Source organism: Mytilus edulis, chromosome 6 (genome assembly GCF_963676685.1).
Source record: "Mytilus edulis chromosome 6, xbMytEdul2.2, whole genome shotgun sequence".
In the NCBI taxonomy this organism is placed as follows: Eukaryota; Metazoa; Mollusca; class Bivalvia; order Mytilida; family Mytilidae; genus Mytilus; species Mytilus edulis.
The window spans coordinates 85,609,295-85,632,378 of record NC_092349.1 but is presented as its reverse complement, the minus strand read 5'-3'; the positions used below and the strand labels follow the sequence as shown (position 1 = coordinate 85,632,378).

Sequence of the window (23,084 nt, the reverse complement as noted above, 5' to 3'; positions counted from 1 at the left end):
ACTAAGTGGAGATAACTCATGAAATGAAAATAAGTGACTTTCTATTAGAGGTCAATAATTCCTGATGATTTCAGCAACTGTTTAAAAATTCTTTTGATCTATTATAGTTCTCAAAATACATTGCAATAGGCAATAAGAGTGCACATGCTGAAATATTTCATCTTCTGTACTTATGTTGGTAGTCTTAAATATAAAGCTTTTCAACAACTATCATATCAATTTAACATGATCAAAGAAAATATGGTCATGGTCAGATAAACCAAACTGGAAATATATGTACACTTTACAATCATTCCATATACCAAATATGCTTTAAATATAGTTGACCTATTGCACATCAAAGAAACAAACTTAGCATTGATCAATCAACCATGAAAATGAGAACAAGGTTAGATGAACCTTGCCAGACAAGACATGTGCATCTTACAATCATTACATACTTTAAATATAGATGACCTTTTGTATCTAGTATCCAAGAAACAGACTAGGCAAGGAAAACTTAAAATTGACCAATGAACCATGAAAATGAGGTCATGGTTAGAAGATAATTGACAGACATATATACCTAACAATCATTACATACACCAAATATAATTGACCAATTGCAATTAAAATTGGAATAAAATGCCCCATCCAGCACAGCCTGAGGTCGAAACCTTGAACTATTGGGGCAAGTTTGGACACAAACTTTTTTAAAGGTGGGCTGTTGCTGTATTTCTCTCAATGATATTGTAAAAATTGAAAAGTTTTTGGAATCAATATGGCAGCAGAAAATAATTGTGGGAAGTAACAAAACTGACTTTCGCAGGGTTCATTAAAATTCTGGTAAATGTGTTGTATTTACTTGATGTCTGAGTTCAAAGTCTTGTCTGTAATTGAGTTTTATTGGTTGCTGTTTTATCATATTTGTTTGAGATTTGTTTTCTTGATAAAAATCAGGCAGTTGGTTTTCTTGTTTAAATGTTTTTACATTTTCGGCCTTTAATAAGGAATAATATTTACTCTTTGTAAATAAAACACTGAACAGTGACCTATAGTTGCTTATATCAAGAAATTTTAAACTGGTGTGTATACTGGTCTCAATGGCAATTATATCAAGTTGTCTCCCTTAATTAACTGCCAGTAATAAGCTCTTATCTTTGTTTCCAAATATATAATTGATTCCTCCTTTTAAATATTTCTCAGTATAAAATAAATATTCTGTTTTGTGTACATTCACTTCACTTTACATCCTTCCCTTTTTTCTTTTTACAATAAACACAAAACTAGAAATCTCTTCAAGATAATTTAATGAAAGCTGTTTAGAAGACCATTTGATGTGGGAATTGTCTGTTCTGTAATGAAAACATGGCTCCCAGATAACCAAACAGGTACTTCTTGTCCTTGTTCTTCTTGATAGCATCCAGGACTTGTTTGTCTACAGAAACTTGATCCTCCTTACGCTCATCACTTACTTGATACACCTGTAATACACATAAAATACTTATTAACTATTCGGATTGTAAAACACATAAAACATACTTATTAACTATTCTGACATCATACAGACTTCTTTTAACAGTTTTATTGTACGTATTGCCATGTGTTTGTTTATTGTACATTGGCTAGAGGTATAGGGGAGGGTTGAGATCTGACACAGCATGTTTAACCCCATTGCAAACAAGTTCATCAGTTTCAGACTTACAGATGATGCCCCCACCTGCAGAACATTTAAATTTATAAAGGGACATAACTGAAGAACGATAAAAGTGATGCCATCCCAAATTTGTATTTGATCTGATTTTGTGGCAATAAGCATTTTGCAGAAGTTTCATAACATTTGTTTATGCCAAACTAAAGTTAGATAAGGGAAATGAACAAATCAGCATTTCTTTTATTTGAAAAGGGAAGTAACTTTAGAACTGTTGTAGGACCCACCAAAATTCAAACTTTTATCTGTGTTCTGATGACATGTAATGAACATTGTGTATACGTTTCAGAAGTAAGAGAACAGAAACCAATGTGGGGATGTATGGATGGACAAGAGTAAAACTTATTGCTAGTTAAAAATCAAGATAATTAAATTGCTATATATCTGATATATTAAAATCAATCATTTCATAAAAAATAAGACTGACATTTCATTATGAATTTTTAACCCAATGTTTAACATGCACAGAATTGGAACCCAAATTGATAAGTTAAAACAGATTGGATTTTTCTATGATCAACTATCAACTGTGAGCAACAAACTGTACTGTACAAACCTCCTTTTTGGTGTCAAATATTTCTCCTTCAGTGTGTCTTGGTTTCCTCAACTTCTGTCTTGCAAAGTATTTATCATTTACTCTCTCAGGCAGTTTGATGGATCCAATGTCAATCTTTGTCTTAGTGGCAATGACATACTGTTGGTTTATTCTCCTCAAAGGACAACCATTCAAATGGAATGGTCCTAAAACATAATATAATGTAATTTTATAATTTAGCTACATATAAATGTGAATAAGGATAAAAAATAAACAGCAAGTTTGTGAAAATTCAAGCTCTTTAATGCAGTCTTTACACTTGTGATTATTATGAGCTCTGCAATATTCTTTTGTATGAGGGGGGGTAGGACCTTTATCGGGACTCCGGGATCGGGTGTTTTAAGCTGGGGATTTCGGGATTGACTCCTTCGGGATCCGGGAATTCTTTTTTTCGAATTTCGGGACCTCGGGATTTTGTGTTTTTAAGCTGGGATTTCGGGATCTGGTGTTTTTAAGTCCGGGATTTCGGGATCAGGACCCCTCCTACCCTCCCTCTTATATGAACAGCTGGCCCAAAAATAGAATAATTAAAAGAAATTCACATAGACCAGGGGTCACCACACTTCAAAATTATAGGGAGAAGTCACTTCTCCCTGGCAGCAAAACAGGGAGAAGTGAAGACCCAACAGGGAGACTTCAGGGAGATGTGAAGGCCCAACAGGGAGACTTCAGAGAAAATCGACAGATCGCGTTTATACTTTTTATAAACAAAATCTTCAAAGAATCTATCCTTTTTGTCTGTTTGTTACTATTTGAATCATTTTTGCATGACAATTGCAAAGGAGGTAACATTTTGTAAGTCCTTGTCTTGCCATGCTTGTAGTCTGAAATACTTTTTTATTTACATGTGTACATGTGTCAAAAAATATCATGACATAAGGACTATAAGTTAATGGCATAAGAGCTATATTTATTCTGGTAGGTCTGGATGAATTGAAGATTTGACATGGATCAAATTATGCTGCATTTCAAAGATTTTAAAATTAAACCAAGTCTAAGAACCTTTTAAAACAAAAATAATTATCAATTAAGAAAAGTTAAAATACGGTTTCACTGTCTTTCATAGCTAAGATCGTGATTCAAAAATGTATTTGTTATTAAAATAATATTTAATAAGAAATCAGAGAGAAAACTGTTTGACATGTGTTGAAAACGTAAAGTGAAACTGTTATAAATTTCAAATCGTGTACATGTAATCGCACATGTTTGAGTTATTTCCATGGAAATGCCGATTTCCAAAATCAACTTGCCGTTAGAAATGTATGTAATTGATTCTTAAACACCTAAAGTGGTTAAACGTACTAAGTAATTAACGATTAACAGGCATTTAAGTCTAAATCACAAAAAGTCACATCGGAAAAGTCGTATTTTTCATAACCGGATTTGAATAGGTACTTGTAAATCAAAAACAAGTACGGTGCGATCCGCGTAAAAAATTCTACTTTATATTTTTCAAAAATATACGACTTTGGAAGTAAATATTGCCAATCCTAATCAAATTAATGAGCAGATATTCATTGAAATACTGTTTAAAGGACCTTTAGCTGAAACAAAGCACATGTATCAGTCTGTAAAACAAAATCCTGAACGAAAAACCGACTGCGTTTTGTAGTTTATAATCGTTGTGTTGGTTCCCCGGCAGTGTACTAAACTACGTAACATAGCAAAAATACAAGCGGATACCAGTTGATAATATTAAGTTTTTGAAAAGAAATATGAATTTTTTTATGGGGCATCACATATTGTCAGTAAATATAAGAAAATCAAAATTAATAGTACATACATGTATCAATATGGATTAGGTTTTAAAATGATGAGAGTTGAAAAGATGAAATAGCGCCATCTACAATTTTCAATAACAAAGATGGCGGACAATAAACAATCATAACAAAATCGAGATTTTCTTTTCTCTTGCTTGTAGTACACCCGGTAAAGCAATTTTTATGTTGAAATATGTTACTATCCCGGAGAAATCAGTTCTGAATTTGGGGAAAACATGCTTTGTATTTCAATATCGGTCATTTACGTTTGAATCGAGAATTTCTCAAAAATCATGAGGCGACATTGGGGAATTTTACTGAAAATCGAGGGCGACATAAACTTCTCCCTGGAGCTTCTCTAGAGCGAAGTGGGGAGACCTAGAGCGACTTTGTCGCTCACTTCGCCTGGTGTGGTGACCCCTGATAGACATCACAGCTCTCTTTTAAATGAATAGTGCACCAAAATATTTTGTGACTTCTACTTCTAAGACTAAAATTCCAACATTTTTCTTATTTTGCTGAACAAAGTTTAGCAAACTTACCAGTCCTAATAAATTTTACTAGTCTTGGGCATTGGACGAGTGGCCAATGGCATCAACTTTGAATATGTATTTTTTTTGTTAGACTTGTCTTTAAATTGCTTGATTTTTTATATGTTACAAGTTATATACAAATAGTGAATACAGTTGATATTTACAGGTTTAAACAAATATAGCCTTTCTGCTAAGTTACAAGATTATTCACAAATTCTTTTTTGTAAGAATGCATAAAATTTCTGATTTGGATTTAACTTTTAAGTACTTTTTGTAACTAGTCCATCTACACAAATATTTGTCAATAAAATTGGACTTGAGGAAGAACATAAACAAAGAAGGGTTGATGATTTCAGTTAATAACTATTACTAGAATTGACATTCTAGATCTTTAAATCAATCTGCGATTTTTGTTATCAGAAGAAAGATATTTTACTATATATACATACCAGTAACAAGGAGAAGACCAGATGGTAGGTCCTTTAGATATACTACTCTCTGAAAAAGAAATTATAGAGTGAGGTTCAAGAAATCTAAATTTGCCACTTTTACTTTATTTAATCTTAAAATTTTGAAAAAAATATATTTTAAGAATGCATTAAGACCTGTTGGTGACCTTCTGCTGTTGTCTGTTCTATGGTCGGGTTGTCTCTTTGACTCATTTCCCATTTCAATTCTCAATTTTATTGTTAAACTAAAAGGTATATGAAACACTATTTCGGCCCCTTCATTCAGAAAATCATCAAAATTATTATTTGAAACTTGTCTTAAATATTGGTTTTAAGAACTGAAACTTTTTTTTGTTGTATCTTAGTGCTTTACACCAACAACTGCAGAAATAGACCCATTTTGATATATTGTCATTTATCATGTTAATATTGAAATGTGACCAAAATCTATACTTGAGTAATGAATATATCTTTTCAATTTAAATATAACTGACCTTTCCCTTATGACGTCCAGCCACAATGATGAGAACAGTGCCAGGGGTGATGCTGGACCTAATCTTGTGTTTGTGTTGACTGAATGGCTTCCTACGGGATCTCAGTTTTCTTGGTTTATCTTCTGTTGGATAAAACCTTGGCTGAAAATAAAATGATATCATGTAAAATCATAATAAATCTAATGTACAGTAATTTTTGTTTGTTTATGCAATTTATACGTGTTTCTCAGGTTTTTTTTATATATATTAGACCGTTGGTCTTCCTGTTTGAATGGTTTTACACTAGTAATTTTGGGGCCCTTTAATTTATAGCTTGTTGTTCGTTGTGAGCCAAGGCTCCGTATTGAAGGCCGTACATTGACCTATAATGGTTTACTTTTATAAATTGTTATTTTAATGGAGAGTTCTCATTGGCACTCACACCACATCTTCCTATATCTATGTTCATATTAAATCCTTTAAAAGGTCTTGTTTGAGTGAATGCATTTATACATTTACAAGACGAAAAAAATAGTAGACGAACCTTACAAATTAAACCAGAATTGAATTTACAGATATGGTAACAAATCTTTAGGGTAGACAAGTGTAGAAAAGGGATGACATACACAATACATTTCTACATCATTTTATCAGAGCATTCGACATAAAGGAGATTGGATTGTAAAAATTATAGTTTCCATCCAACATGTAAAATTGTCAATTCACTCTGAAGTTTTCATGCATGGTTTACAAAACTATTTTTTAAACTTTGGAAACAACATGTATGAAACACTTTGGAAATAATTTTATAGTGAAAATAAGAAATATATTAATTGATTGAGGGCCAAAATACTTGAAGTTGAATTTTCAACCAAAATTGATTAATTACATTTTCATCCTTCTAGGGGAAAAAAAAGAAGAAATCTCAATTGCAATCAATCTTTTCCGACTTTGTTGTATTTCCTTATCAATTACAATCCTGAAAATTTAACTGTGTTATGTCTGGTATGCATTTATATATATATCTAAATTTCAAAAAAATATTTACCAATCTGTTAATCCTAACTAAACGTTTTTTTCCATTTTTATCCCCACCAACTTCTTTGGTGACCATACGGGCCGGCTTCTTCGCTTTTGGTGCCATCTGAAAGAATAAAACATACAAGGTAAACAAGAATTTAAATATATATATATATAAACAAACTTTTTACCACCCTCTCACTTTATGTAGAAAATTATTAGGAAAGTCCATTAATTCAAAAGTCGTCAAAGAACCTTCATAAGTTGCATCTTATTTGTGCAAAAAGTCAGATGAAATAGTCATGCACACCATGGACCTGCATGCTGATACATTGTATTTTAACAAATGGATTGTAAATATTAAAGCTATGGAGTGAGAAATGGTAATCCCAGAAACCCAAGATCGAAAACTCGTGCAGAAACGAATTGTTTATCCTATGATATATCATAAATAAGGTTGAATTTCACAATAAAGATACACATTCAGTTCAGTTGTACAGAATGTATGTTTATGTTGGACAGGTCAGCTACGTAAATATATCTTCACGCAAGTCAGATTGATTTGGAGAATAAAAGATCTTCTTTACTGAGAAAAGGTTTCAAAGTTTATGATCGTCTATTAAATTAGGATTGATGATCGGTCTTTATTGAGATGTTTTTCGATTTATTTTCCATTCACGTTTATTTCGTTAGCTTACTTTGGTTAACCGGAAGTAAAAGAACGACAGGAAGTATCAAAGGGAGAAAATCGAAATTTTAATGTTTACCATCACATCATGATGCCAATTCCAGGTATTTTCTTAATTCTTTCGCCTTTTAAAACAAGCAGTATATAAGTTATTAGTTAACCATAAGATTCATTAATTCCAAGGGATTTTTTTTTACAACATGCAAAGACAGAGACTTATTTTCTGCACACCATCATCTTCTTTCAGGCTGTGCCTTTGGTTCTTGGAGTCTTGTTCAAGTAGTTGTAGTTTCAGAAAATGATTAATTTTAAAATTAAAGAAGACTGTTAATTACTTGCTATTTGTTCTTTGATGACCATAAGTATTGATTAGGCTTTTGTCAATAAATAGTAAAGGAAGTACAAATTGATGTTATTATAAAAACATAGTCATAAAAGTGTTTTAGGAGGGTGGTAAAGGGTTATTTTCGTGCAACGTGATCACCGTTTTTTATTTCACGTTCAACATGTTTTTACTTTTTTATTTGACGTTCAGTCGTGCAAGACGGGTGCCTCGTTCAACGTGTTCTGCATATTTAATTTTACGTGCGTCGTGATTTTCAAAGTCTTATTTTGCGTGCTCGGTATTTTTCAAATAAAATTCAAACACATGGCAGGGATCGTCAAGAAATACTTTTTTAAAAGCCGTTAATCAATTATATCCTTAATGTGTATACTAAATCGGGAATATCAAGTAAAACAAAGAGTTTATATATACAAGAAGACAGGGACTCGGTCACAAAAAGGTTCAAATAAAAGTATTTATTTGTGGAGAGTTGTCTCATTTGCAATCATACCACATCTTCTTTTTTATAATACAACTTATCCCAAGTCTTTTAAGGTGTGATCCAGAACTGTGACTGTCTCTTTTACATCATTTGTAAAAGGGAGTCCAAAATTTCCCATTTTTCTTTCCATTACACTATAGACAATACACAATGTATGACTTCTCTAAAGACAATGTCTGTATCATTAAATATTAAATTTAACTCTAATTTTATATTTTGTTTGAGTTAATGTAGCATTAGAAATGGTCTGAGTTGACATTTTTGTGGACTGTACAAGTTATCTTGCATCCTACACAGTCACTCACAGTCTAAACTCTTACTCTGAAAAAAATACCTACATACATACTTAATTATATAACACAAGATACAAAAATGTACATGTACCCAACTAACATTTAGAAAAGTGGCACTCAGTGATGAACTTTTGTTATATGTTTATCCCACTGAAACTTAGATATATGTAGTTAATCTTCATTAAATTATTCGCAAAATGATGTATGATACTCTTATTTCTGTCAGAATTATTTGTTGCAGGCCTTCTGTGTAGGTCAATCTTCATTTTTTTGTTGGTACAATGTAGTTCCATAGATCTAATCAAATAATCATTTCACTTTAGGAGCTTTTTAAAATTTATTGATATTCCTGTGCAAACTGTATTTTTGATTATAAAGTAAATTTTTTTCTTCAGAAGGACAAATTCACCACCAAGAACACCAGGTTGAATATAGAGAAAAATACAAAGCACTGAAAAAGAAATTAAAGTTTTTGGTATATGTGAGTACATTTTATGAAAAAGAGATTTTGCACATCATACATGTATTTCTCGCTACATTGAAGACCAATTGGTGGCCTTCGGCTGTTGTCTGCTCTATGGTCGGGTTGTTGTCGCTTTGACACATTCCCCATTTCCTTTCTCAATTATATATATACATGTACTATAATAGCAAATCTTTGTTAATAAATTTATGTTTGTCTTACACATGAAAGATAAAGTAAAATTCTTAATATGAATTGAAACATGTAATTTATTTTGGTTCAATATATTTAATTGTGCAAGTACACAAAAAATGTACAATTAGTTCCATATATTATACTTTTATTGATAAAATGACTCCAAACAAAAATTAAAACATATTGATTGCCTCAGTATAACAAGGTCTGCTTACAGTTACCAAATTCTGTGGAACAAAAATCATGCCTGTGGTACATATAAAACAATGGAAGAAGGAAAACCAACAAAATATAACATGCAGGAAACTTTAAAACAAATAATACACAATGCCAACAATATATATATATATTATCTAGACAATTATCTAGAGCTATGAAACCAAATTGTCAAAAGAAATGAATGTGAACTGTTTACAACAAAATATTGTCATTTTGTGGATATATTTTTGTAAATTTTTTTGTGATATGGAGTCTTATGATAATTGAATTCTATTTAGGAACAAGAGTGCTTCTTAGAAGAGTTAAGGAAATCACAGAGAAAACTTCTAAAGATCACTAGAGATAGAAGGTAATCAAATACAACCAGTCTTCTTATCTTTTAAATATATATAAAAATATAATTTATAGGCCAATGCATGTTTTCTTTTTTTTTTTAATTTATGAACTTTAAAATTACATTATCTTGCTAGACAGGTTTTACAGTATAAACTTTGTTTTTAGTTTCTTACTAGACAGGTTTTACAGTATAAACTTTGTTTTTAGCTTCTTACTAGACAGGTTTTACAGTATAAACTTTGTTTTTAGTTTCTTACTAGACAGGTTTTACAGTATAAACTTTGTTTTAAGTTTCTTACTAGACAGGTTTTACAGTATAAACTTTGTTTTAAGTTTCTTTCTAGACAGGTTTTACAGTATAAAGTTTGTTTTCAGTTTCTTACTAGACAGGTTTTACAGTATAAACTTTGTTTTAAGTTTCTTACTAGACAGGTTTTACAGTATAAACTTTGTTTTAAGTTTCTTACTAGACAGGTTTTATAGTATAAACTTTGTTTTTAGCTTCTTACTAGACAGGTTTTACAGTATAAACTTTGTTTTAAGTTTCTTACTAGACAGGTTTTACAGTATAAACTTTGTTTTTAGCTTCTTACTAGACAGGTTTTACAGTATAAACTTTGTTTTTAGTTTCTTACTAGACTGGTTTTACAGTATAAACTTTGTTTTAAGTTTCTTACTAGACAGGTTTTACAGTATAAACTTTTGTTTTTAGCTTCTTACTAGACAAGTTTTACAGTATAAACTTTGTTTTAAGTTTCTTACTAGACAGGTTTTACAGTATAAACTTTGTTTTTAGTTTCTTACTAGACAGGTTTTACAGTATAAACTTTGTTTTTAGCTTCTTACTAGACAGGTTTTACAGTATAAACTTTGTTTTTAGCTTCTTACTAGACAGGTTTTACAGTATAAACATTGTTTTTAGTTTCTTACTAGACAGGTTTTACAGTATAAACTTTGTTTTTAGCTTCTAACTAGACTATGTTTTTTTTTCTTCAGTTTCTTGCTAGACAGATTGTTACAATGTGATTTTTGTTTTTCAGTTTCTTGCTAGACAGATTGCTACAGTATGAAAAATTAGACGATTCATCAGATGATTCAGATGCTACAGCATCCAGTGATAGCGAAAATGATGGGCACAGTGCAGGTAAAAAGTAAGTGCTTTATGCCTTCACCATCATATTTGTTGTTATCTAAATACACTGTAGCAGAAAATGATTGACACATTTTAGGTTAAAGTAAGTGCTGTATTCTGTCTTTATTATATTTGCTGTTATTTAAATAGCAAATATAAGAACTGAGTACATAAGTATTGATAAGGAATAAAAACTCAATGTATCTCATTTTTCATTACTGACTACCAATCAGAGCTACATGATATTTGGCACTAATGAAAATAAAAATCATTGTGTTATACACTACCTGTATTTTATCTCAATCAAAGGCTAGGGCAAAAGTAAAAGTAAACTAAAGGTACCTCACATTATATCTTGACTTTATGCACCCCTGCATCATGCAAGGGCCATTAAGATTCATGCTTGTATCATGTATGTACCTGTGTCCAGTTTGGATTCTTTTTTATTATGTCCCAATTCTGAAAAATAAGCAATGATTTAATTTTTACCACAACAGTTATTTTTGTACATGTATATTATTGTAACATCTGTTAACACGTTTTTGGTCTCTATAACTTGCATGATATGACTTAATTCACTTAAAGATTTTTGTGAAGTTCTGCAAGGGGATCCATTTCTAAGTATGGTGCTTCAAGTTTAACTCTGCAGTGTTCTACTTTAAGATAAAGCTGGTATTACAGAGCAAATGTCATTTGATGTGACCTATATTTCATGTATTAAAAGCTTTGATAACGTTTTGTATCTATGTCCTATTGAACCTATCTTGTATCATGCTACTGACTTTTCATATTTTTGCTGCTGTAATAAAAAGTTAGGTACATTTACTAAGTTTTTCTATAAATATAAAGTTATGAACATTTATGAAGCTTTTCTGTAAATAAAATGTAAATTTGTGTCTTTTCTATATATAAATAAAGAATTATGTATAATTATGAAGATTTAGCTGCATGTTTATGCCTTGTTACAGGAGAAAAGCCCTGGAGAGTTTAGGATTTGAGTTTGGTACAGATCCCACATTATACATGGCAGCTAGTGCACAAAGTAGAGCAAACATACCAGTAAGTTTGTTTAGAATAAATTGAAAGTGGGAATGAAAATGAACATTTTAGGAGGGGGGGGGGGAATATTGCCATGTTGTACATGTTTAAAGATGGTCATATTTGTTTTCAATTGAATTTTAATGAAATTGACACGATATTTGCTGGACTTTTCTTGATTTTAATAGAATTTGAATGAAATCAATCTCCATTATGTATTTCAATATTTTTTCATTGAACAGATGATCATGGTTTATTGTGTCATTTAGCTGGACTGTTAAAGTATAAGGGTCTTAATAATTCTGGAACTTGTAATAGTTTGTATTATTATATACTTAGTAGTAAATACAGATAAATTGTATGTGTAATAAATCATTGGCAAGCGTGCTGTATCAACCACCCGTGATGATATTGATATCAGCACGGTTGTAAAGGCTTTAACACACCTTTAATCTGTATGACCTCACATCATCGATTGTAGTCACTGTTGCAAAGGCTTTATCAACCCCTTATCTGTATGACGTCATGTCGAACCTATAATCTGTATGACGTCATGTCAAACCTATAATCTGTATGACGTCATTTTAAACCTCCTTATCTATATGACGTCATGTCACATAAAAAAATCTACTTGAAGTATATGTATATAATAAAGTGTATATGATATGGTTTTTAAAGGCAGTGCTTTAAGGCCTGACTTTCAAGTCATGAGGTTCATCTTTCCTTACGCAAATCTTTGCTGGGGGTCATTTTGCAAGAAATAGATCCGGAAATGTTTAAATTTCTCCTCTACTTTTTGTGGTATGTATTGGTTTTTGTTCCTTTCATTTACATTGGGAAATAAAGAAACGATCCGTGTGTATTGTTCGTTTTAAAAATCTGTTTATTAATGTGTCTTTTGCATTATAAGCAGTCAATCTGATTACAAACTATCATTATTCGAATTCCGTGTGGAAAGAGGTCCGTTCAATTTCGAGTACTATTTGCGATCTAAAGATATTTTAAAATCATTTCACTCGTTGATATAACATGATATTATAATTAAAAGTCGACTGACCGTGAATTATATTGCATAATATACAATTTAAAGTATTTCTGTACGTGAAGCCGTATGACGTTATAGTTATTTCGGTCTCAGTTATGTAAAATATGAAATTATCGTTCCTGAATAGGGTTCCACTAATTAAAGACAAGAAGCGTCAAAAAGTGATAAGAAGCGACAATAAAATTAAAATAGCGATAAGAAGCGACAATATAATTAATTTAGCGAAAAGAAGCGTCAAGAAGACTATATAGCGACTATACATAAATAAAAAAAAATGTCATTGCAACAACTTATTCCCCATAGATATTAAAAAAAACATGCATTATTTTTTATTATAGGGGCGGTTATAAAACATTTTTTATATTACTGTACATTGATAGATAAAAATATGTTTTTATAAAGAAGAAAGGGATTAGTTTTTATTAGATATAAAAAAAAATATATTTTATGCACACGCTAAAAATTGGCCATCAAAACAAAAAAAATTTCAATTTCCTTTTAAAGAATTTATTGAATCAAAACCATGCAATATCATTTCCTTTCTAACAGTGAAATTCTTCTTTTTCATAGGGACATATTTGATAGGTGTAGCTTCACCCTATCACATCAAATGAGAATAGCCTCATGAGAGAATTACGATTCGCTTGTCCCTTGTTAGTTATTGTCGCTTCGTCACTAAATTAAACTTCTTGTCGCTGTTTGTCTCTAAAATTCTTCTTGTCTCTTATTAGTGAGACCAGTCAGTTCCGTCCTTAACTTCCGTTTTTGCACTGCAAAACAATCACACAATTAACGATGCCTAGTCCTTGTTGGTGTGTACCTGAATGTCATTTAAGAGGAGGACTTGCATTTCTAAATGACTTAATAAGAAGGAAAAGTTGGATCAACGCCATGGCTCAAACGTAGATTGTCATGTGCGATGCAATCGTAGAACCCATATCAATCAGCTGTTGTTTGCAAGGCACATTTTACTGAAAACGACTACGTTCAGGAAACTATTCATGGTAAAACTTTATTTTCTTTAAGAAATATATACTGTTATTTATATAATCGCCATGCAAGTAAACCAAAGTCTGTTTGCAACCGCAATTATCGTTTTAGAATAAAAAGGGGGGTGAATTCAAGACGTCATAACTTTTGGGATTACGATTCAATATCATCTGTTTGACATTTTTTGGTTAATACTACAATTGTATGGTTTTTCTACAAGAGATATATTATACTGATAATTATTTTAGCAGTAATTATGTAAATTTCGGTTGTAATGACAAGAATTCATGAGCTATGCCTCGGGCTTTCTTGAAAAATATCAATGACAATGTAAACAGGAACAAAACATTGACATGAATGATGCTCTCCACCTATGTTATAGTTATTTAGGTATGTGTGTTGCACAAGTCTTTCACAAGTTTCAAAAAAGCTAATGTTATAAAACTTTTTTCAGGGCACATACCCACTTTATAGAGACTTGTCTACTGCCATGCATTCCCATCCTATTTTCATGCACCATTTGTAAGCAAGAGACTGAATGGTTTACAAAATTAAAAATCAGGACGGTGTCCCGTTAAACCAAAAGAACTAAACTGGATGAATATTGTAGGAGAAATCTAGAGGAAAGTTTTGATTTGTGAAATTGGTTTTCCTGAACAGATGTACATTCATCCTGCAGGAAAGATTTATAACTGTCCACCACCAACTGACGAGCTAATGTTGAGCTTCACAGATGGAATTACTCAAACACCATAAATGCCTATGTTTTCAGCACAGATTTCACAAATCATGACACAGCTGTGCATTTTTATGCCCCACCTACGATAGTAGGGGGCATTATGTTTTCTGGTCTGTGCGTCCGTTCGTCTGTTCGTCCGTTCGTCCGTCCGTCTGTCCATCTTCAGGTTAAAGTTTTTGGTCAAGGTAGTTTTTGATGAAGTTGAAGTCCAATCGACTTCAAACTTGGTACACATGTTCCCTATGATATGATCTTTTTAATTTTAATGCCAAATTAGAGTTTTTACCCCAATGTCACGGTCCACTGAACATGGAAAATGATAGTGCGAGTGGGGCATTCGTGTACTGGGGACACATTCTTGTTTATACCTGTTAAGAGTCGAAAACTAAATATTATTTTTATATAAATAAACATATATTGTGTCATTTTAGAACTTATATTTTTCCAAAGGATGCATGAATGAAAGTAGTGAAATTCATTTTGCTTTGATATATAGATTTGAATTACAATTGTTCATGTTATTGTAATGCATATAAAAATAAGGAGATGTGGCACAATGTAAATATATGATATTCTGTGAGTTTATCAAACTAAAGGGGATAAGAAATGGGTATAAGCAGTTACAGGACTGTACTACTGTACAATCTCCAACAATGAGAAAAACTCATACTGTAAAGAGAATTTCATATTTACAAGTAAGTTTTGTTTTTGCATTGAATAATTTTCTTCTATTGTCTTAAAAACAAATATGGGACGTGGTTAAAATGCTAATGAGACAGCTTTTATGGCCACCAGATGTCATTGTTACCTTGATTAAAAACTCCTTTTTAGCTCACCTGACCTGACTCATCACTTGGTTTCGTCGTCCATAAACTTTTACAAAAAATCTTCTCTGAAACTACTGTGCCAAATTTAACCAAACTTAGCCAAAATCATCATTGCGGTATCTAATTTAAAAAATGTGTGGTTAGACCCGGTCAACCAACCGAGATGGCCACTATGGCCAAAAATAGAACATACAGGTAAAATGTAGATTTTGGCTTATAACTCTGAAACCAAAGCATTTAGAGCAAATCTGACATAGGGTGAAATTGTCTCTTCAGTGAAGATCTATCTGCCCAGGAATTTTCAGACAAATCTGACAACCCGTTGATGGATTGCTGCCCCCAAATTAGTAATTTCAAGGAAATTTTGCAGAGTTTGGTTATTATCTTAAATATTATTATAGATAGAGATAAACTGTAAACAGCAATAATGTTCTGCAAAGTAAGATCTACAAATAAGTCAATATGACCAAAATTTTAAGTTGACCCCTTAAAAAGTTATTGCCCTTTATAGTCAATTTTTAACAATTTTCATAAATTTTTGTATTTTTTGTTAATTTTTAAAAAATATTTTCAACTGTAAATACTGGGCCATGTTTATTATAGATAGAGATAATTGTAGCACCAAGAATGTTCAGTAAAGAAAGATCTACAAACACATCCCCATCATCAAAAACACAATTTTGTCATTTTATATGTGTCCGTTGTTTAATATGCACATAGACCGTCCAAGGTGAGCGACACAGGCTCTTGAGAGTCTCTAGGTCATTAATACAGGTAGATAACTTAATCATGTTTATACTGAAAAATAATTTTGCTTGGAGGGAGAATTTTAAAAAAGTTCTGTCTTCAAAAGAGTTGACATGTTTCTTTGTACATTAACCATTATGTTACTTGATGTTCTAGCAATACACACAGAACGGAGACTAGTCAATCTTTGTGAATTATTTTTCATAGGATAGGAGTAATTGAATATGTGTATATAATCAATAATTAAAAATAGTTTTATTTACATTAAAAAGGAAAAGTTCTCATGTCTTAAAAATGCATTTCATGGCGAGGTACAGAAAATATACTGTAAACAGTAGACTATAGATATAGGTGAACTAGGTACAAGAGAACTCTAAATCTTAAATACTACAAACCACCTCTGTTCTATGGAAGATAATGATATAACTGGACTAGAAATACACACAACCTGTAATTAACTGCCTTTACAGCGCTTTGGCGCTTTGATTTCAATATCACACACCGTATCAACCCTCAACCAATATAATCCCTCGAGCAGAGCTCTTGGGATTATAATGGTGTCTCGGGTTGATACGGATGTGATATTGAAAAAGCCATATGATATTCTCTATTTATGTTTTAACACAATAGATCTAAATATCATTCTAGCAGAATGATATTGAAATTAGTCGCTTAATATTGTACAAATTAAATTTTTGCATTTTACAACAAACAGATATCAGAGTAATAATACTTTGCTCATTGTAAAAGTACAGCTCAATGATGTATATGATTTTAAAAAATATAAAAAAAAAAGAAATATTTGCCTTTAGTTAATTAAGGATGGTCTGTATAAGAAAATGGTTGAATATTAATAATCAAAGAAATATAATATCATTAGTTTTGATGAATTTTAGACTTCATCAGAACCTGTGAAGAAAAGATCCAAACCAAGTGCAAAGAAAGGGAAAGGAGGTTTGTGTATTTAAAACTCACTCATGTAAAGTGTTTTGTGTGTATTAAACCGATAAATTGACTCCTCTGATGTACAAAAACAATCTGAGATTAAGGAAAAAGAGATTATTTTATTTTCTACTTTAATTCCATTAAAAATTCCATGGCCAGAAGTGACTTGTAAATGAATCACCAATTTTAGGATGAATAGAAATAAAAAGGAATTAAGAATATGCACTTAAAAGCTATAAACACCAACTAAAATTGTAGGCAATTTATGCTTCTGTGACATTGATTGGAAATATTAATTCTAAGTATTGTATAATGTTTTGTTAGGTAAATTATCACATCAAGAGCCACAGTTAACAAGAGAAGAAGTAGAAAAGCGACTAGAATCTCGTCAGATATCGTTTGGTATTGAGAAGGCACCAATGATGTTACCAATGGAGATATTCAGCCATGATAACTCTAATCAAGACAGGTATAATGCTGTTAAAGTGACATCAACATTCATGCAACAACTCTTGCCTCAATTGATCATGGTAGCCTGATCGTCTCAAGTGTAGGAATGCTGTGGGTCTTATATTGGCAGGTTCAAACCAAAGACTTAAACATTTGTATTTGTTGCTTCTTTTGAACTTGCACATAAAAAATCAGGCTCATTAGCCGGTCTAGTACAAACCTGCATGACAAAGCAGGGTTCATATTGATATCACATTGTCATGCTCCCACCCTGATTATGCACTTAATTTGCAATTTGAGTAGGCTGGCACATATTTCTATAAACTACTATCTTGTGGGTTGGAACAACAAACATTGCCTCTTTTCATATTTCAATACATTTGTAGTTTCTTAGCATTAGGTTTTTAACAGTGCATGTAGAATGTAAGTATTGTGAAATTGTAGACCATAAACCACCCTTTTTCATCATGGATTTTACTTTTTAAGAGAACCTCTTGCTATTTGGGTTTGATAATTTCGAAGTTCTTGTTATTGGTTTTGGTAGGCGACTTACTTATGAGAATTGCGCCTTGAAACTCAAAGTAATAATTCATGAATGGCTATTATCTATTTTGAATTTATTGAACCATCAAACTAATTTTTGACACTTCACATTGAATAATCCGCGAAGCAGATTATGTAAAATGAGAAGAGTCAAAAATTAGTTTTATGGTTCAATAAAATCAAAATAAATTATTGCCATTCATTATAAATAAATTTTTATCAAAAATAAGGCTCAAAGAACTTTTTATATTATTTATATTAACAATAACAACGTACACACATGTTGGCGTATGAATACACAAAGTCAGAGTGGGCGTGTCACCATCAAAATTGACAACATTGAAAATAAAACTAATAATTTTAACCAATCAGAAGACAGTAAAAACACCAAATTTATTTATTTATATATGAATCCTATTTATTTTCAGTGAAGGAAATGACAGAGATGATGATGACTCAGATTTAGTGATAGACACACAATAGAAATCGTTGAATTCTTTACCACGTTGGATTATTTACCATGTTTGATTTTATACCATGTTGGATTATATGCCAGATGTGTTCAAGTACATAGTTATCAAAATGTATTTGTTTATGTGTTTATTTTCATTAAAATCCTGACAAGACTGAACAAACATGAAATGTTTATGTTGGAATGCTTAAGTGCGTTGGTGTACTCCTCTTTTAATAGTGATTATGAAAGAGAACATTGTTTATTTTATTTAACACAGTAGAACTGTTACATTAAATTAAGTGTAGTTACTAACTATACAATTCATAATCTGTTGTGTTAGTTATGTGTACTTTTTTAATAAACTGATATAAAATTGATTAATTTTGCAATTTACAATATAATTTTTGATTTTATCTATGCTTCACCTAGTATGATAGCAGCAGACATTTTGTTTTCAAGGATGTGCATCTGCTAATTTTTCCATCCTTTCCTCTTTTCTGTTTCAAGTTAGAATTTTGGTTACATCAACATGAAAATTATTACACATTTTCATTTTCATTTTAAAATAAATGCCAAATTAGGGTTTTGACCCTGAATTTGCAGTTAATCAAACATTAGAAAGGCATAGTGCAAGTCCATAGGCACATATTTCTGTTTTCTTTGTCATTTAAATCTTCAATGTATTGTAAAACCTATCAAATCAGCCCTCTTCTTGCAAAATTTGGGCTGCCTTATATATTGTTGGTGGTCAGGTTGGGTAATTGTTTTATGCCTTTCATTTGCTTGTATCCCTCTTGATGATTTTTTAAGGGTAAACAGTTCTACAACTTGGCATTTATCATGCTTCCACTAAACTGGTCCAATCTTAACCAAGTTATCATAAGGGTTTTGTATTTCATCATTTTATTAACCGGAGTTTTGTGACAAAAATGTCGGTTATTGATTTGGGGATGTACGGCGGTCGGTCGGTCGGGCGGTCGGTCAGGCGGGTGGCAATCAAATGTTTTCCGTGCATTTACTCATGAACCATTCAACCAAAGCTTTTAAAATTTAAATATGTTGTTACTGACAACTAAATGAAGGTCAAGTTCAATAATGGCGATTTGGACTTTTACCGTTCAGGAGTTATGGTTCTTGAAAGATTGAAAAATGGAGTTTCCAGTCGTGTCCGTGCATTAACTCATGAACCGTTCAACCAAAGCTTTTAAAATTTTAACATGTTGTTACTGACAACTAAATGAAGGTCAAGTTCAATAATGGCGAGTTTGACTTTTACCGTTCAAGGAGTTATGGTTCTTGAAAGATTGAAAAATGGAGTTTCCAGTCGTGTCCCTGCATTAACTCAGGAACCGTTCAACCAAAGCTTTAAAAATTTTAATATGTTGTTACTGACAACTAAATGAAGGTCAAGAGTAATAATGGCGAGTTTGACTTTTACCGTTCAGGAGTTATGGTTCTTGAAAGATTGAAAAATGGAGTTTCCAGTCGTGTCTGTGCATTTACGCATGAACTGTTCTACCAATGCTTCCCAAATTTTAATATGTTGTTACTGATGACAAAATGGAGGTCAAGTTCAATAATGACGATTTTGACTTTTACCGTTCAGGAGTTATGGTTCTTGAAAGATTGAAAAATGGTGTTTCCAGTCGTGTCCGTGCATTTTCTCATGAACCATTCAACCAAAGCTTATGAAATTTTTATATGTTGTTACTGATGACAAAATAGAGGTCAAGTTCAATAATGACGATTTTGACTTTTACCGTTCAGGAGTTATGGTTCTTGAGAGATCGTAAAATGGCGTTTCCATTCACGTTGTTGCATTTACTCATGAACCATTCAATCTAAGCTTTTCAAATTTTAATATGTTGATACTGATGACAAAATGGAGGTCAAATTTGATATTGACGATTTTCACTTTCACATTCATCAGTAATGGTTCTTGTGATATTGCCAGGACACAAATAAATGTTAATAAATCCGGTTTGCTGTCCTTGTGACAGCCTCTTGTTTTATTTAAAAGTATGTGAACCAATAATCAAGGCTTTATCTATACTGATTTGTTATAAATCTGGGGTAAAATTTGATGTTGATACATTGTCTTTTCATATTAACCAAATGTTGAAGTAATGCTGTGCTGGATTTTCATGATTGTTGTTTTTTTTAATCAAATAGCGAGATTTAAACAGCAGTTTTCTACTGTCCCCTTAATAAGACACAGTAAAAACAAAAAAATACCCTTAAAACAAGGAATTATTTGAATCTGGAATAATGTTTAATTTTGGAAAATTGATGAGAAATGTATGATGAAAACTAACCCAACTAAATAGGGTAAACCATGCATGCATGGCTGAGGTTAATTTTACTTCCACTATCATATCAGTACGAACTAACTTAACCCCTTTAGCTATGAGCGCATTCAAAATTATTCCAGATTTAAATAATTCCTTGTTTTAAAATCATTTTGTCTAGCTACAATGTAGATAAAGCATTGGTGTCTGTGGCAGTGTCAGCACTGAACTTTCTTTTTTTAAAGTTATTTATTTCTGATTAATTTCTTGATCGTTTATATAAATATGCAGTGTTAATTTGCATTGTTTAATGCAAGGGTACATTTTAGATGAATAAATACGGTTCCTTATTTGTGCATTGTGATTAAAAATTTGTATTTTTGTTAACAACTCGGTCTTGTATTGTTCTGGTCTTACTATTTCAAATATTCAATTTCATGACTGTATCATGTGTTTCTATCAGTTTATCATAGTACTTGCACATGGTTAGGTTAGAAATTAATGGTCAACCCTAGTTTTTAGTGTTTTAATGTCTTATCTTACCGTTTTAATTTATTGACATAACTGCACGACTCGATTATCAATTAACATTAAGATAATTGTTGCAAAGAATCCTGCTCAAACTTTTGTGAAAGACAGGTTTTAACTTTGCAGTGTTGCAAGAGTTTATGTTCTATGTTGAAGGCAATTGTAGTGTCCTGCAATACAAGTACTGTTCAATTGAGTTTAGTTATATGTCTTGTGTTTCTGTCTCTGACCTAGGTGTATTTGGCATGTGTAGTGCATCATGACAAAAGACATTGTTACATGTACCATGATGAACTTTCGTGCAGGACTGCTGTGTGTATTTTGAACATGGAACTATTGACAAGACTATGACTATTTGACTCTTGACATGCATGTTAGGTGTGCCATCGTGATACAGTGTGTTCCTTGGTATATTACCTTGACCTCAAAATATAATTTTTAGTTGACCTTGCTTCTGAATATGTGGCATGTAGAGGAATTGTCATACGATGGTGATATAAAAAAGAAGATGTGGTATGATTGCCAATGAGACAACTATCCACAAAAGACCAAAATGACACAGACATTAATAACTATAGGTCACCGTACGGCCTTCAACGGCAAAGCCTATACCGCATAGTCAGATATAAAAGGCCCCAATAAGACAATGTAAAACAATTCAAACGAGAAAACTAACAGCCTTATTTAAGTAAAAAAATGAACGAAAAACAAATATGTAACGCATAAAACAAACGACAACCACTTAATGACTTATTTGTTCATAAATTTACTGGGTCTGAAGGTGGTCGATGAATAGAGTTCATTGTGTGTCTAGCTCCATCACTTAGCGTCCATGACCGCCATGGATAAAGAAAGAGCATAGGGGTAACATGCAGTTTTTGGCTTATATCTCAAAAACCAATTGGGTTCAATTGTTCATAAGGTAACGTTCTATCAGCCCTGAAACTTGCAGATGAATCTAATTACCAATTGTTGGGTTGCTGCCACTGAATTGGTAATTATAAGGAAATTTTGCAATTTTGGGTTATTATCTTGAATTATCTATTAATAATAAAGATAAACTGTAAACAGTAAATATGTTCATCAAAGTAAGATCTACAAATAAATTCATATGACAAGAATTGTCAATTGACCCCTTAAAGAGTTATTGCACTTTAAGGACAATTTTACACAATTTGTTTATCATGTTTTCTAACTTTAAAAAATATTCTTTTCTGAAACCAGTTAACCAATTCCAACCAAACTTAAGCTGAATGATCCTTTGAGTGTCTAGAATAAAGTTTGTGTTTTATTTTCGGTTTCGTCAAAAAACATGGCCACCATGGCTAAAAATAGAGCACAGGGGGAAAATGCATTTTTTAGATTATATTTCAAAAACCAATGCAGTTAGAGCAAATCGGACATGAGGTAAAAGTGTTCATAAGGTAAGGTTCTATCAGTCCTGAAATTTTCAGATGAATCTAAAAATCCATTGTTGGGTTGCTGCCACTAAATTGGTAATTTTAAGGAAATTTTGCAGTATTAGGTTATTATCTTGAATAGTATTAATGATAAAGATAAGCTGTTAACAGCAAATATGTTAGGCAAAGTAAGATCTACAAATAAGTTCATATGACTAAAATGATCAATTGACCCCTCAAAGAGTTATTGTCCTTTAAGGACAATTTTACACAATTTGTTTATCATGTTTTCTCCTCTTAAACTACTAAACCGGTCCAACCAAGGTTAAGCTAAATGATCCTCAGGGTATCTAGAATAAAGTTTGTTTTTGGGGAAAGACGGCTTCAAGCCGTCAATCCCCTATGGGGTTGACCAGA

General features: G+C 31.8%; 2 protein-coding genes and 1 long non-coding RNA gene across 7 annotated transcripts; 2 read left to right on the top strand and 1 right to left on the bottom strand.

The window, feature by feature from the left end:
* Positions 1-1,272: 1,272 nt before the first annotated feature.
* Positions 1,273-7,460, bottom strand: LOC139528760 (large ribosomal subunit protein eL6-like). Of its 5 annotated transcripts, none has more exons than XM_071324950.1 (6): positions 7,440-7,460; positions 6,549-6,644; positions 5,522-5,662; positions 5,028-5,076; positions 2,247-2,431; positions 1,273-1,463 (listed from the first exon to the last, which is right to left on the bottom strand). In XM_071324950.1, the coding sequence occupies exons 1-6, from the start codon at positions 7,443-7,445 to the stop codon at positions 1,302-1,304; spliced, it is 639 nt and encodes a 212-aa protein (XP_071181051.1). In that variant the 5' UTR covers positions 7,446-7,460; the 3' UTR covers positions 1,273-1,301. The 5 variants fall into 5 exon arrangements, with proteins under 5 accessions (XP_071181051.1, XP_071181053.1, XP_071181054.1 ...); XM_071324952.1 differs by lacking the exon at positions 7,440-7,460 and adding an exon at positions 7,219-7,237; XM_071324953.1 differs by lacking the exon at positions 7,440-7,460 and adding an exon at positions 7,200-7,211.
* On the top strand, positions 7,187-18,828 carry LOC139528761 (INO80 complex subunit E-like). Its single transcript, XM_071324955.1, has 8 exons — positions 7,187-7,312; positions 8,724-8,809; positions 9,484-9,554; positions 10,582-10,692; positions 11,642-11,732; positions 16,956-17,013; positions 17,329-17,473; positions 18,426-18,828. Exons 1-8 carry the CDS (start codon positions 7,297-7,299, stop codon positions 18,478-18,480), a joined length of 633 nt encoding a protein of 210 aa, XP_071181056.1. The 5' UTR covers positions 7,187-7,296; the 3' UTR covers positions 18,481-18,828.
* LOC139528763 (uncharacterized) lies at positions 13,485-14,910 on the top strand. Its single transcript, XR_011665672.1, has 2 exons — positions 13,485-13,760; positions 14,201-14,910. It is a non-coding gene; the product is annotated as an uncharacterized lncRNA (long non-coding RNA).
* Positions 18,829-23,084: the final 4,256 nt, after the last annotated feature.

Excerpts from the sequence above, each read along its gene's own strand:
- LOC139528760 (XM_071324949.1), bottom strand. Across the intron at positions 5,077-5,521 it reads CTGGACGTCATAAGGGAAAG|AGAGTAGTATATCTAAAGGA; the intron begins GTCAGTTATATT and ends TTTCTTTTTCAG. Across the intron at positions 1,464-2,246 it reads TATTTGACACCAAAAAGGAG|GTGTATCAAGTAAGTGATGA; the intron begins GTTTGTACAGTA and ends TGTGTATTACAG.
- LOC139528761 (XM_071324955.1), top strand. Across the intron at positions 8,810-9,483 it reads AATTAAAGTTTTTGGTATAT|GAACAAGAGTGCTTCTTAGA; the intron begins GTGAGTACATTT and ends AATTCTATTTAG. Across the intron at positions 11,733-16,955 it reads AAAGTAGAGCAAACATACCA|ACTTCATCAGAACCTGTGAA; the intron begins GTAAGTTTGTTT and ends GATGAATTTTAG.